The 15,352-nt window shown below is 45.0% G+C and overlaps 1 protein-coding gene across 1 annotated transcript in view; it reads left to right on the forward strand.

The window, feature by feature from the left end:
* The window catches only part of LAMA1 (laminin subunit alpha 1), a 170,511-nt gene that overhangs the window by 48,150 nt on the left and 107,009 nt on the right, over positions 1-15,352 (forward strand). The window contains exons 4-5 of the mRNA XM_062201378.1: positions 12,053-12,295; positions 13,509-13,688. Of these exons, the coding sequence (XP_062057362.1) occupies positions 12,053-12,295; positions 13,509-13,688 (423 nt within the window). The remainder of the gene's footprint in view (positions 1-12,052; positions 12,296-13,508; positions 13,689-15,352) is intronic.

Here is a 15,352-nt window from a genome sequence, read left to right on the forward strand (position 1 = left end):
AGCTGAAAAATTCCTCTTATCTGTGTTCTTACTGTATCTTTTCGAGGGTTAGATGTGTGTCCATACACAAATTCTTACCATTGTCTTACAGTTGCAACAGCCGTCAGTACAGCCACTTGCTGCACAGGTTTATAGCCCAGAAGCACTAGGCTACGCCATGTGGCCTGGCTGTGTGGTTGGCTGAGCATCTAGGTCTGTGTAAGTAGGAAGATCCTCCAAGATGTTTGTGGAAAATGGAATTAAAAGATGTTTATTTTGGCACATGCACAGAAAAAGAAATTCGTGGGCAATTTTTGGTAATAACACATTTCCATGGACTTTTAAAAGACCCTTTTGTCCATGAATTTCAGAATTCTTTTTGCGTCAAAGTACATTTACCTTTAATTCCATCTTCCATTGACTTTAAAATATTTTTAAGGGGGCCGGTGCCGTGGCTCACTTGGTTAACCCTCTGCCTGCGGCGCTGGCATCCCATATGGGTGCTGGGTTCTAGTCCTGGTTGCTCCTCTTCCAGTCCAGCTCTCTGCTGTGGCCTGGAAAGGCAGTGGAGGATGGCCCAGGTGCTTGGTCCCCTGCACCCGCATGGGAGACCAGGAGGAAGTGCCTGGCTCCTGGCTTCAGATCAGCGCAGCGCCGGCCATGGCAGCCATTTGGGGAGTGAACCAACGGAAGGAAGACCTTTCTCGCTGTCTCTCTCTCTCACTGTCTATAACTCTACCTGTCAAATAAGAAAAAATTTTACTTTATTTTATTTGTTTGAAAGAAACAGAGAGCAAAATCTTCCATCTGTTGTTTTACCCCCCAAATGCCCACAATATTCAGGACTGGGTAAGGTCAAAGCTAGGAGCCAAGAGCTCATTTAGAGTGTTCCATCTGGGTGTCAGGACTGAGTCCAGCTGCCTGTTAAGGCAGACCCTGGGAGGAAGCAGATGTTGGTTCCCCTACACCCTTGTTGGATGTGGGCCTCCCAAGCAGTGTCCTAACCCTATACCAAACATCCATCCTCCCATGAACTTCTTGAAACACCCTCATATACTCAGTGATGTTTGGATAATGGTGAAATTGCCAAATGATGTTTTTCTCAGAAAGCACCTGTTATTAAGTGATGCATGACTGTACTTAGAAAGCACTGACTTGCTCTCGCTGCCCTTTATCCTTGATAAGGTACGGAAATGAAGCCTGGGAAAGCTGTGAGATCAAATTAAATCCTGCAAATAATTAGCTGGGATGGCACAGCTACTCAGACCCTCATATCCTGGGAAATTCAGAAAAGCCTTCAAACCACTTGCTAACTTCTCTGTAGCCACCTGGGATGCTTCAAGCTTTGTTGTCAATTAATAATCACTAGTATATGTGTATAATAGTTTTGGTTTTGTGTACTCTAAAAAAATTAACAGGCTATTTTTTAGCAAAGTTTTAAATTTACGAAACAATTGAGCAGAAATTACTGCTTATAATACACTCAAAAGTATATGTATATACTATATGTTCCCTCTATAATAGTTTGTTGGTCAGATTTGAGCTAGTCTTAATCATCATTTTGTAAATAAATCATAAAGTAACTGAGCTAATGCAGTTGCAACAGTTTCTAAAATCTTTTCCCCCATAGTATTTGGAAGGCAGTCTTGAGAATTGCCGGTAGTACAGTTACAAAATTCTGTTTTCCTACAGTGTGGTGATGTGGCATCGCAGGATACTTATGTTTGTTCTTCATGGGATGGAAACACAGAAAGGCCAATGACATAGGCACTCTGCAGGCCTGCATTCAGCCGGCTGGCATTTAGGATCATTGCCTACTGGGCCAGGCAGGAAACGGAGCTGCCGAGAGATCAGCCAGTGACCAGGAAATGGCACTTGGGAAAGCGTTCTGTCTTCCGTCAGTCACCAATGGGGCTTCCTATTGCTGGGAAACTAGTCGTTTCGAGTGCTGAATTTGTATGCTGTGAACTGTCATCATGCCTCGCCAGAGCTCAGTAGGAACCTGACAGAACGGGATCATGGGAAGACAGGGCTTCAGACATCCCCTGGGAGCGGGTGCCCTGGCCTCCAGCTGGGATCCCTGGCTGCTCAAGGTTGGCCCCTGCCTACAGAAAGGCTGTGTTTCATTGGTCAACGTGGACACCCAGTATTTCACAAAAACGCATCATTGTACCTGCCCTATTTTCACATCTTTTTTTATTTTTATTTTTGTGAAATATCCATCATATAAACTGTACTATTTTAAGTCTTTTTGAATATATAGTTTTGTGGCATTAAATGTATTCATGTCATGTGTGGCCATCACACTATCCATCCCCACAATGTTCTTCATCTTCCCGAAATGAAACTGTAGCCATTGAACAGCCATAATCCTCTCTCCCCAGGCCCTGATAATCTCCATTCACTCTCTGTCCACGAATTTGGGTGCTAGAGGTAGCTTACACAAGGTAACTCATAGTATATTTGTCCTTTTGTGTCTGACTTATTTCACTTGGTATAAAAAACATCCATGTTATAGCATGTATCAAAATATAATTTCTTTTTCAGGCTGAATCATGTTCCATTGAATGCGTATCCCATTGTTTTGTCTAGCCATTCAGCCATGGAAGGATGCTTGGTTTGTTTGTACCTGTTGGATACTGTGAATAATGCTGCTATAACCATTGGTATATGAATGGTTATTGCTTCCACCATATACCTTTGGCATATACCCAGAAGTAGAACTGCTAGATGGCAGAGTAATTCTGTATTTAATTTCTGGGGAACTAACATACTTCCATTGGGGCTAGAAAAACACCTTACTTTTTTAAATAAACAAAAATCTTTATACATATATATCCTATGTGTAATGAAACTCCAGAAAGTTCACAGAAAAAGAAAATTAAAAATATGTTTATTTCATCGTTTGAACTCCATGCAGTTTTTCCATAACACATATTTCCCAGGAAGTTTTTGAAGATCCCTTGTATTTGGATTTTTTTTTAATGAGCTTTAAATATAATGCTTTGTTAATTCAGAGCCTGACAAATGACAGAGGCTCAATGAAGGTAGATGTGGCAAAAAAAAAAAAAGGAGAATCTTGAAATAGGATTTAAGCCGTAGAGTGTTGCACTCTCTCTCTCTCTCTCTCTCTCTCACACACACACACACACATACAGAGAGAGAAATGCATTCTCAACTCCAGTCCCAACACTGTGAAGGATTCAGCTACCTTTAGTGCCCAAAGGAATTAAAACATATAATTATTGTTTATGGGAGTTGTGAATGTGTAACTAATGGGTTAATGGTTAATGGAGTCGGTTATAGAGTCCCTTCAGAGCAGACTTGCCCAGCTTTCCCAGGCGGTGTCACCAGTTGCACTGTGAGGTTTAATGATTGAGAAGCCCTGTTAACTCTCCCTGGGTGTGATGAGCGCGTGTTTTCTCAGGACTGGGGATGAGAAGCAGGGATGTGACGCTGAGAGCCTTTCAACATTGCCAGAGCTACTGGGGAAGCACAGGTCCATTTGAGAGCTAGAGGAGAAGTGAAGACAAGTCAGGTTCTCTGATGTTTTCAGACAGGCATTCTCTGGGACTGGGACGGGAAGTGGGATGTGGGGGCTTGGGACCACATAGGAGAGACTCTGCCACCTCCTTCCCGCTCAGAGCGGGAGCTGACCCAAGTCAGGCTGCCCTGTAGGACCTCTCGTGTTTTCTTTCTCACTCAACATTTTGGCCTTCAAGAAGGCTCTTTAAGACTTACTTGGTTTGATCTCCACGTTGATCTTGGTCCCTTGCAAAGTGAACACCACTGTGTGGTGATTTCCAAGCCCCAACAACCAACTCCGTGATCTTTCACCCCCAGTAACTCCAGAACTCCCTGCTTGCAGGTCCTATGATGTCCAAGAGTTTTTTTTTTTTTTTTTCAAGATTTATTTTATTTATTTGAAAGGGTTACGGAGAGAGGTAGATAAACACACACACACACACACACACAGAGGGGTCTTCCATCCACTGGTTCACTCCCCAAACGGCCACAACAGCTGCAGCTAGCCAGTCTGAATCCAAGAGCTAGGAGCTTTTTCCGGGTCTCCCACGTGGGTGCAGGGGCCCAAGCACTTGGGCCATCTTCTGCTACTTTCCCAGGCCATAGCAGAGAGCTGGATCAGAAGTGGAGGAGCAGGGACTCGAACTGGTGCCCATATGGGATGCCAGTGCTACAGGTTAGAGCTTTAACCTGCTGTACCACAGCGCCAGCCCATCCAAGAGTCAAAGACCTCGTGGTGACCCTGGCCCCGCCCAGTCCCTCTGGCTCTCTGAACGCAGCACTAGGCCTCCTGCAAACTGTGTGGTCCTCTCTGTCTCTCTCCACCTGTGTTCCCCTTACCTAAACACCTGTCAATCAGTCTTTCCCTGCCTTCTGGGTGTCTGTGGAGAAGCTTCCTTGACTACCCACCTTTCTCTAGGCTACACCAACCTCCCTGCAGCCCTGAAACTCCCTGCCTCCATCCTTCTCCATGGCCACTTGGCAGCCTCTCCCTTTCCCATTGTGGCATCAAGTCCACACAGACCCCAGAGGTGGCGTCTTACTTTCTGCAGTATTTGTGGCACCTGCCATCGTAACAAAGCAGTTGCTCCATCAAAATGGACTGACTGAAGGCTACATGGAAAGTTGTTAGGGGGCGGTCCTTTTTCTCAGTCTCTGCTATGCATGTGGGTGCTTCTCTGCCCAGCCCTCCTCAAGGAGGAGCAGTCACGTCCCTGTCTCTGCTCTCCTCTGCTGGGCAGGCTGCTCTCAGAATGCACATGGTCCTTAGCCATAGGGGCGCTAACCCTGCACCTCTGCCTGTGTCCCCTCAGCCAGTGCACAGGAGGAAGTGAGTCGGGCAGAGCCAACAGAGCCCATCTAAGCTCCAGCCTCTGGCTTTGCTTTTTTCTGGCATGTTGCTGGCTTGAACCCCCTGGGCCCGTCTCTATGACAGATTTTTAGGGCAACTTGCACAGTCAGGAGGGGTACAAGGGGCCCTGTTTATTGCTACCTCTGTCCCAACCTGGACAAAAGGAGGTTGCGTTTTGGAGAAAAGCCTAGTGTCATTTCAAAGTCTAAGTTGCTCACAGGTGAAAACTGGATAGCTGTGGCCAAGGCCATGGTTCCGAGCTGGGGACAGGAACGGCACGTATTGCATGTCCTGGGCCTGAGGATGGGCTGTGACCACATTCAGCGGTGGGCTCCTTTCATTCTGTGGGAGCGAGGCTGTTTCAGGGAGCTTAAAGAGGCAAGTCCCACAGTAGGCATTCAGAGCCATCACTGGTTGTGCTCTTGTGGTAGTCCCAATGGATTTTCCACCAGCTTCTCAAAATTATTTCAGAACACTTGCTGCAGTTGAGCCATGGGGACATGGACATGGAGACTAGGAAGGGAAACTGGCCTCTTACGTCCCAGTTTCCACATCTTCGATAAAGTAGCACAATCAGTCATCCTTAGATGGAAACTGTGATTGGGGACCAGGGCGCAGCTTAGGAGCGTCTGTCTGGGAAACTGTCTTCCACACTGATGGGGAACAGAACTCCTTCTGACAGGTGTTTTAACTCCTCTTCCCCCATTTTCAGACAACTGGTTACTCTTTACTTTGTAGATGGACTCGGGTCTCTTTGCCCTTTGTCAGGGAGCATCACACTTTATCTCAATGTCAAATGTAAAGGTCTCCATATGGCTCAAAAATGGATACTTCTTGATTTTCTGACACATGAATCTTTAGGATTTTGAGGAAAGAAATCTGCTTCATTTATATTTATTGTTACTTGTAAACATCTTTGCCCACCATTAAAAGAAAAAGCAAAAAGATAATGAAGCAGGAGAATAAAAAGTTACCAGGCTTGGACATGTTTCTTTTGTTCTTCTAGTGTCAATGCCAAATTTAAAGCAAAACAAATCTATTTGTATTCCAAAATTCTCTTCCCATCCATGAAACTGTTTCTTTTGCCTGTTAATTGTGTCTACTGGTCTTAAATGAGGGAACAGCAGCAAAACAGTTAACTAAAATATATAAAATAAATGACATTTCAAGGAAAATTGTTCATTAAAGAATGCGTTTTTCATAATATGCACTTTCCATGGTTTTTTGAAACCCCGTCGTATGTATGTGTTTCAAACATTGTTTGGAACCAGAATGAACTTAATCTTTTTATTCCTTTTCCCACAAACCTTTTGAAGTGCTCCATTTTTATTTATCAAATATACTTAATTGTTAATTGAATCCCTTTTGTCTGCCAAAAATTCATTTCCCTCACGTGAGGGAGAAGGTGTACCTTTAGTCACTGTTCAGTGGCTGCCATGGTGGCAAGTCCGTCTTTCTGTGGAGAATTCCAGAAGGGGGTCCTGTGTGGTCTGGGCCCCCGTAGGTGCCGTGAGAGCTCAGTGTGCAGAGACTGCCTTCTCTGTGTGGAGGAGACATCAGTCGCCCTCACACGTGGGAAATGGACCCCTGACCTTGGAAACTAACCCTATCTGTACTTTCCAAACATCTGAGCCTGCTGTGGGTTTAACATATTTACGTTAAGACTGAAGTCCGCATGAAAATTCCTGTCTGGATTCCTCTGTAGACAGCAGTGTTTGATGTGTGCCTACTTTATTTATGTGACACTGTTTATGTGCATTCCAGTGATCATTAACGAGGGCCACTGGGTGGAAAACCGCGATGAAAGTGGATTTGAAAACGGCTGGATCAGCTGCAGGGCTGGCAGCGCCGTCACGGTCGGGAGTCTGGGGAAAACCCCTACATCATCAGTTTGTGCTCAGCCAACCTTATATCCAGAGAAAAGACGGTTTAGCTAACCAGGCAAAAGAAGGGCAACAGAAATGCCATGGATTTGTTTGGACAAAAGGTTTACAATCGTACATCCTAATGGAGAGCCCCTCACTTCTCCACATGATCTAGAAGACCTGTTTGTCAGCACGGGATTGGTGAATTCGCACTTATATGAGTTTGCTGGGGAGGCCCTAACGAAGCCCACACGTGGGTGGCTCCGATTAGAGACATTTACTCTCTCACAGTTCCAGAGGCTTGAAGTCCAAGATCAAGGTGTCCTGAGGGCGTTCTCTTTGGCTTGTGCAGGGAATTCCAACCCCACGTGCCTCTACGGTCTTACCTCTGTGTGTGTGTGTGTGTGTGTCCCAATCTCCTGCCCTCACAAGGACACCAGTCATGTTGCATCAACCTCAGTTTACCTTGATGCCCTCCATAGTCGTGTCCTGGGTGTGGAGAGTTGGGGCTTCACCGTAGGAAGTTTGTGGGAGGGTCTTCAGTTCCTAACAGCGCTGAGCGGCACCTGGAGTCTCCATAGGAGACTGCTGCTGTTTCTCACACTTCCAGATCACAGTCCCCTTCTCGGTTCTGGTTCCTCTGGTTGGAGACCTTGCCTGGGTCAAGATCAAGAGAAGGGTTCACCAGTTGCTCCCTGAGTCTGTCCATCATGTCAGGCTGTTCTTCCACCTGACATCATTCCCTTGCAAGTGACTCAGTTTCAGTCTACAAGCTGGCATGGGTTGGAGACCGTCCTAGAACATGGGATTGAAATAAATGGTTGTGGTAAGAGGTTGGACAAAATGGGTTAGGACTCACCAGTTGCTTCGGTATGTGAGTTCTGTCTCCCTTTTCCATAACCCGTAGCAGTGGTGCAGCATAATGGCAAAGAGAACGGACTAGCTGGCTGGTGCAGACTACCTGTGGGTTGTAGTTCTGTGCTTCATCTGTAAAGTGTGTGTTTGGGGACTGATAGTCCTTGCTTCACAGGAATAATGTAGCCATGCAGATTCCAAGAGTTCATCATTCTAATAGCCCATGGTGCTCTGTAAGCATTAGCCGTCACTAACTTTTCTTTCTTCAACATTCTCCATCCTGTCCATCCTCGGTTTTCATGATGGAAACCGGAGAATTACCTGGAACAACTATCACTGTGCTTATCCAGGTGTGAACTTGGTTCCCAAGTGAATGTAGGAGTCTTTTAGGGGGAGGGGGCATTACAACAAGAAGGCTGTGTGACCGAAATTGGAGGGCAGTGCTGTGGCAGGCAGTACTGTGCTGGGTAAATACTCTGGACTGGGACCACCCAGTTCCTCACAGGGACCTGCAGCCCAGTGACTGTTCCTTGACCTCTGTGTACATCATTTTTCAAACCTGTAAAATGGGTACATAACAATGATGCTGTTGGTCGAGATTGAAAGCGAGGTGAGTGAAGTGCTTGCCACACTGGTAGGCCTGTTAGTTCACTCCATTTTCAGATGTGAAACTGGAAAATAGAAGGTAGATGCATTCCATTTCAGATGTCTTTGTCAATTACTTGCCTTTTCTCCCACTGGCATCTCCGGTTTATCCTATGCCACGTGGTGGGTGACCACGGCCCACATGCTCATAGAGCATTTTAGGGTAAAATCTGTGCAGAACAGTTGTATAGCAGTGAATAAACGTGAGGATATTCTCCCTTGTCCTTATTATCAAAACCCTGCACACAGTATTTTGCCTCTAATGCACTTGAGAAGCAGTGGCTGCCTTCTAGAAGGTGTATGAACTTGGATGGCCTTATCACTGTGCACGTGTGTCACTTGCAGACTTAACTTGTTTGGGAACATTTCTTGTGGGTCAATGACATTCTTATGAGATAGATTTGTCCTTCCTTAGGGATTCCCTACAGTGGCTGAATGTAGCATTTTTTTAGTTTGTGATGGTTCAGGTTTCAGGATCTCTTATGGCCCTGAGATTGGTGGGGCCAAGTTGGGTAGAGGCTATAAGAAACCAACTTAAGAAAACCCCAAAAGTCAGACTCAAAATTACTGAACAACTCTCTCATCCAACACATGCACATATGTTTTATGTACATATATGCACACATAGAAGTATGTACACCTTTATATACACATGGTATATAAGTATTTACAAATATGAAGTACTGGACTTTGAAGATAAGCCCCTGTGTCAGCCTGGGTAAGAGGAAGTCTGGAGTAAATGACAGTTCCCTTGGAGAAAAGCATTTTTATTGTTGCTGTTGCTTGCAACCCCAGCCTGAGTTAGGAATTGTAGTTTACCTTCAGAAAAGCAGGTGTGTGCTAAGACTGAATCTCTGAGACAATGGATGTGGCATTTTCAATATGTCCTTTCCAATTCAGAAAGCAGGTGTAGGAGAACCACGTGTTAAGATAAGGTTGTGTCTAGAGTATCACAATGAGGTGATTCAAGGGTGGGGAATTTTTATTTTTTTTTTGGCCAAGGGCCGTTAGGATATTTATAAAATCCTTCGCCAGCCATGTGAAATAATGAACTTAAAAATGAGCCTGCTATAGATGTATTGAATTTTGAGTCCTGCCTGCAGTTGCCTTAGCAAGGCCAAATCGAATGATTTAATGGGCCTTATAGGCCTGTGGGCTGGACATTCCCTACCCCTGGGTTAAAGAATGGGTATTTTCAGGAAACCCCAAGGTTGAAGTTAAGAATGAGAAGACTTTGGGTTCTAGAGGTGATCAGTATGACAGTTAAGTTCAAATACTTGATGGCCAGTTGCATAAGAAAGGGATTCAACATCTTTTTTTGGAGCTCCAGAATATAGAATCTATGGGGAACTTTGGATCAGTGTTAAAAACAAACAAACAAACAAACAAACAAATCCCTAGTGCATAGTTGTCATCAAACAGGGGATGGTCTCAGGAGCTAATGGATTTCCAGTCTCTGGAGGTGATCCTGGGGGGGCTTGGTTGTTGGAGAGATGGTTCCTTCTTAGTGCCATTTTGGGGCTTGGGATCAGCAAGTGTCTTCTCCGAATCTGATTTGTCTGGCTACTTTCCTGTACTCTGAATCCTCTACATTTTCTTTTCCCCCATGTTGTTTCCTTCCTGCTCTGACTTTTAATTTTTTAATTACAGCTCTTTTTTGGAAGCAGTTTTAGGTTACAGAAAGCTGAGTGGAAAGTACAGAGTTCCCATATACCTACTCACTCCCCTGCCAGCTTCTCATGTTAGTAGCATGATGCATTTCAGTGGTGCATTTATTACCAGTGATGATCCAATATCGCCACTAATTAAGTCCATAGTTAATATCAGGGTCCATTCTTGATGTATATCATAGGGGTGTTTTAAAAGTTTTAGTTACATACTTATTTATGTATTTAAATAAAGAAGGAGTGACACAAGGTGCAGGAAAGAGAGAGAGCGCGCTTTTACTTGCTGGTTCACTCCCCAGATGCTCACAACAGCCAGGTTTAGGCCAGGCTGAAAATAAAAGCCTGGCACTCCATCCAAGTCTCCCACATAGGGAACTGTCACCTGCTGCCTCCCAGGGTGCACACCATCAGGCAGCTGGATTAGAAGCGGAGGTGGGACTCGATCCCAGGCACTCGATATGGAATGTGGGCGTCCCAAGCTGTGGTCTAACCTGCTGTTCCATAATGCCTGTCCTTCTGTGGGTTTTTACAAATATGCAGCCTGTGTCTACCACTACAGTAGCATACAGGACGGTTGCACTCCTAAACATCTCCTGTGCCCCATCTCTTTGTCCTTCCTCTGTAATATTGCTGCTGTCTCCATAGAATCGCCTTTTCCAGAATGCCAGACAGCTGGAATCATTCATATAGAGCCTTTCAAGAGTGTCTTCTTTCACTTAGTAATGTACATTTAGGATGCCCTGTGGATTTCTGTGGCTTGAGAACTCACTGTTTTTTTATCACTAAATAACTCTCCATTGTCTGGGTATACCATAGTTTGTCTGTTCGCCTGTGGAAGAACTTGGTGTTTGCCCCCAAGTTTTGACAGTTACAAATAAAGCTGCTATAAACACCCCTGTGCAGGCTTTAAATGAACATACATTTTTAGCTCATTTGGTTGAATACTAAGGAGCCTGGTTGCTGGATCATAAGGTGAGTATGCTTGGTTTTGTGAGGAAATGCCAAACTGTCTCCCAAAATGTCTGGATCACTTTGCATTCACACCCGCAAGAGTGAGGGCTCCTGTTCTCCACATCCTGCAGCATTGGTGTGGTCAGTATTTGAAATTTAGCCATTCTGATAGACATGTAGTGGGCTATTTTCTTCAGATGTGCCATCTCCAAATCAATATGAGATATGCATTTAACACCACTAGTAGCAGAACTCATTTGTTGTCACTATTGCCATTTAGAATACATAATTAACAGAATATGCAATTATGTTAATACTAATGCTGTTAATGCTAACACTACAGATGTACTTGTGAGTACTCTTTAATGCTTCATCATTTATTTTATTTATTCAAAAGGCAGAAAGAAAGATAGAGAGAGAAAGAAAGAGAGCCAGCCAGGCAGCCAGAGAGATATCCCATCCACTGGTGCAACCGCAGTTGCCCACAATGGCTGGTGTTGGGAGCTGGAAATTCAGTCCAGTCTCCCTCATGGGTGCCAGGTACCCAAGTAGTTGAGGCATCCCCAGCTGCGTCCCAGTGTGGGCACTGGCACAGAGCTGGTATTGGGAGCGGAGCTCGGACTCAGACCCAGGAACTCTATGACAAACACTTGCTCCAGGAGGACTTTTTGAGTTAATCCTGAATATTTGGAAGACACATTTTTGAATAATATATACTTGCAGCTATACTGAAAAGAACACAAAAAATCGAAGTTGTCACATAAACAGTCCTTTGAGTAAACACTTCCGTGTTTGAGCACCTGGCACTCATTCTATTTAAAAAGTTGTAACGTGCACAGCCTGATGATTTCACGTACATGAATGCTGTGAAGTGATCACCACAATCCAGGTGATGAGCCTGTCCATCACTTCAGAGAGTTACCGTGTGTGTGTGTGTGCGCGTGTGTGTGTGATGGTACTGTATTGTTCCGTATAGACACATTGCTCTAAGTAGATCCCTGGACAGCTCCTTTGTCCTGCATAACCAAAGCTTTGTACCCGTCCACCAAAATCTCCCCATTTCCCCCTTTTCCCAACCCTTTTAACGTCTGCTTCCTGCTCCTGTGAGTCCCACTGTTTCCGACTTCCGAGAGAGAGACATCACGCAGTGCTTGTCTTTCTGTGTCTGGCTTATCCTGATTCTGGGTTGACATCCTCTGTGGTCTTCGTTCCAGGTCTTCCAAGTTGCCTATGTCATCATTAAAGCTGCCAACTCCCCTCGGCCTGGAAACTGGATTTTGGAGCGTTCTCTGGATGGCACCACGTTCAGCCCCTGGCAGTATTATGCAGTCAGTGACACGGAGTGTTTGACACGCTATAATATAACTCCCACACGGGGACCGCCCACATACAGGGCTGATGATGAAGTGATCTGCACCTCGTATTACTCTAGACTGGTGCCCTTGGAGCATGGGGAGGTATGTACCCTCCCCGGTGACACCTGGCTTTTCACAAGAGCCCCTTGGTCTCGGATGTTCACGTAGCCATAGGTAGGAGCTGATGTTAAATACTCAAAATTGGTCTGGCCATACACACGCCTTTCATGTAATTCTCTAGCTCTACTAAAAGTAGCCTCCAAGGTGTCTGCTATGATGAATTTCACTGTGGATCCATTTTACCTTGTTGGTTTCTTCCCTTCTGTAACCTTCTTCAAAGGGGGTAGCACCCCTTACACCAGGGCCTGAAATATTAAGGGGAGAGCTAAAATGTCTCTAGAAGAAACACAAGTTATGTGTCCCTTACCTGCAACTCTCAGAACCAGAAATGTCTCTGATTTGGGGTATTTTTGGATTTTGGAATCTCTGCATATATCTAATGAAATATGTTGGGAATGGGCCCCAAGTCTAAGCATGAAATTCATTTCTGTTTTGTATACACCTTACCCACATAACCTGAAGGTAATTTTATGCGATGTTTTAGTGCACCTGCGTTTTGACTGCAACTCAGCACCTGAGGTCAGGTGTGGAATTTCCCACTTGTGGCTTCATGTCGGGGCTCAGAACATTGTGGAGTCTGAATTTTGGAGTTTCAGGTTAGAGATAGTCAACCTGTAGCTTCCCGTCTTCTCAGGCAAGTTCTCCTTTTTTGGTGGGTGTCGAGGACTGGTGTGACAGCTCAAGGCACAGCACCCCCAGATGGTACACATTCCTTTAAAGGTAGTGAAGAAAGAGCTTTTCCTTAGTAGCGCCTGGCTTGGTGCTACTCTCTGGAGTTCTGCAGAATTCCTGTGCTGTTCTAAGAGCAGAGGCAATCAAGAGAACCCTCATCATGAAGGCTTTTTAGCACCATTTCTTAGTTCTCCCAGCCTCTTTATGTGTTCAGAATTTGCTTCAGGGATGGACATGAAAATATCCTGCCCCACACTGGGAGAAGTGGCCTTGTTCAACGACGTCCATCCATCTCTGGGATACTGCCATGGTTCGCTTTCAGTAGATTGAAGATGTGTTGAAATCATGCAGAGTCAGGAGTTGTCCACAAATGTTGGGGAGATTTTTGCCAGCACCTAGCTGTCTTGTTTTAATTTGTAGATGCTATCTATAAAGGGGCTATCCCAGAGTTAATCATCCAGGGCCATAGTTTGCAGGCTTGAAACTGATATTTGCCTATGTTGATGTCTCCATCTTTATTCAGATTCACACATCATTAATCAACGGCAGACCGAGTGCCGACGATCTTTCCCCCAAGTTGTTGGAATTCACGTCGGCGCGCTACATCCGCCTGCGCCTACAGCGCATTCGGACACTCAACGCGGACCTTATGACCCTGAGCCACCGGGAACCTAAAGAACTTGATCCAATCGTTACAAGACGAGTGAGTACACGGCGGTGCTCAGATCGTGGGGAGAGTTCATTTTGCTGAAGGGAAATATTCTTTTCTGTTTCGTTATATGTTTCCTCCCAGGTTGGCCTTTTCTGTCGCATCTGTTCTATCCTCATCAAGAATCATTATGTTTCATTTTATTTATTTATTTGAAAAGATGTATTTTATTTATTTAAAAGGCAGAGTTACAGAGAGAGAGAGAGAAGGAGGGACAAAGAGAGGTCTTCCATCTGCTGGTTCACTCCCCAGATGGTTGTAATGGCCTGGGCTGGGCCAGGCTGAAGCCAGGAGCCAGGAGCTTGTGCCATCTTCCACTGCTTTCCCAGGCACATTAGCAGGGAGCTGGAAGTGGAGCAGCCAGGAAAGCACCAGCTTAACCTGCTAGGCCACAGCCCTGGCCCCCATCTCATTTGTTTCCACTGCTCCCTTTAAAGTGGATCGTAGCTCGGGTGGCTGTCTAGCGTAGTGGTTAAGTCCCTGCCTGGTACACCCTCATCCCTTATCACAGTGTGTGTGTTTGAGTTTCCAATACAACTTTCTGCTGATGCGCACCCTGGGAGGCAGCAGGTAATGATCAAGTACTTGGGTCCCTGCTGCACATGTAGGAGACCGGGACTGAGTGCTGGGTTCCCAGCTGTGGCTGTTGTGGGCATCTGGGGAGTGAACGAGCAGGTGGAAAAATCTGTGTTCCTCTGTCTTTCTGCCTTTCAAATGAAGAAATCAATGAACATTATAAATAAATTAGTAAATCAAGTAGATGATAGGACCCTCACGTCCCCGCAGCCCCGCGCTGTCCCCAGAGTGCTCAGTGTGTTGAATGGAGTAGCCTTTGTTCTTCACTCTTCGAGTGTGGTTCCACGTCTGATCCTCAGCAAGTGCGTGCTTTTAAATCTCAAATGTAAAAATTTGAGGTATAATTTATAATGAGGAAAATGTACAGCTAAGTGTACAAAGCTTGCACGGAGAAATATTTTTATATTCCCTCAGTAACCCCAGGGGTGGAATTCCTAGGTTATGGCGGTATGTTTAACTTTTCAGGAAGCTGCTGAGCTTTTATCCAAAGCAGCTTTGAGATTTTACAATCAGTGTAACAACAGTGAGAGGCCGTTCTGGCTGCAGCGCCTGATTCCAAGTATTTAGTTTTGTCAGTTGTTCTGTCGGCTGTTCTCATCCGTGTGCACTCGCATCTCCTGTGATGTCATTTGTACTTCTCTGATGGACTCATATGGAGACTGTGCTTAGCAGCATCTGCTCAGAGCTTTTGTTCTCCTTTTTACTGAGTTATACAAGATCTGTATTTTTTATACAAGTCCTTCATCAGATACGTATATGCTGCAAGGGTCTTCTCTTATTCATTCTCCTGTGACTTAGATAAGCAGGAGTTTTAATTTTGATCAAATCCAATTTATCATTTTTTCTTTGTTTAATGCTTTCTGTGTCCTCTCAGAAAAATATTTGCTGACCTCAAGTTTACCAAGGTATCTATGCTTCTTCTAGTAGCTTTATAGTCTTAGCTTTCACATCTACGATCTGTCTCAACATTTGTGTTTGTTGGGAGATAGGAGTCAAGGTTCTTTTTCCTCTGTGTGCATAGGCAAGTGTTCTTGGACCTTTTGCTGAAAATATTTGACTTTCCTTCATTAAATTGTTCTGAT

This window comes from Lepus europaeus, chromosome 9, assembly GCF_033115175.1.
Source record: "Lepus europaeus isolate LE1 chromosome 9, mLepTim1.pri, whole genome shotgun sequence".
Taxonomy (NCBI): Eukaryota; Metazoa; Chordata; class Mammalia; order Lagomorpha; family Leporidae; genus Lepus; species Lepus europaeus.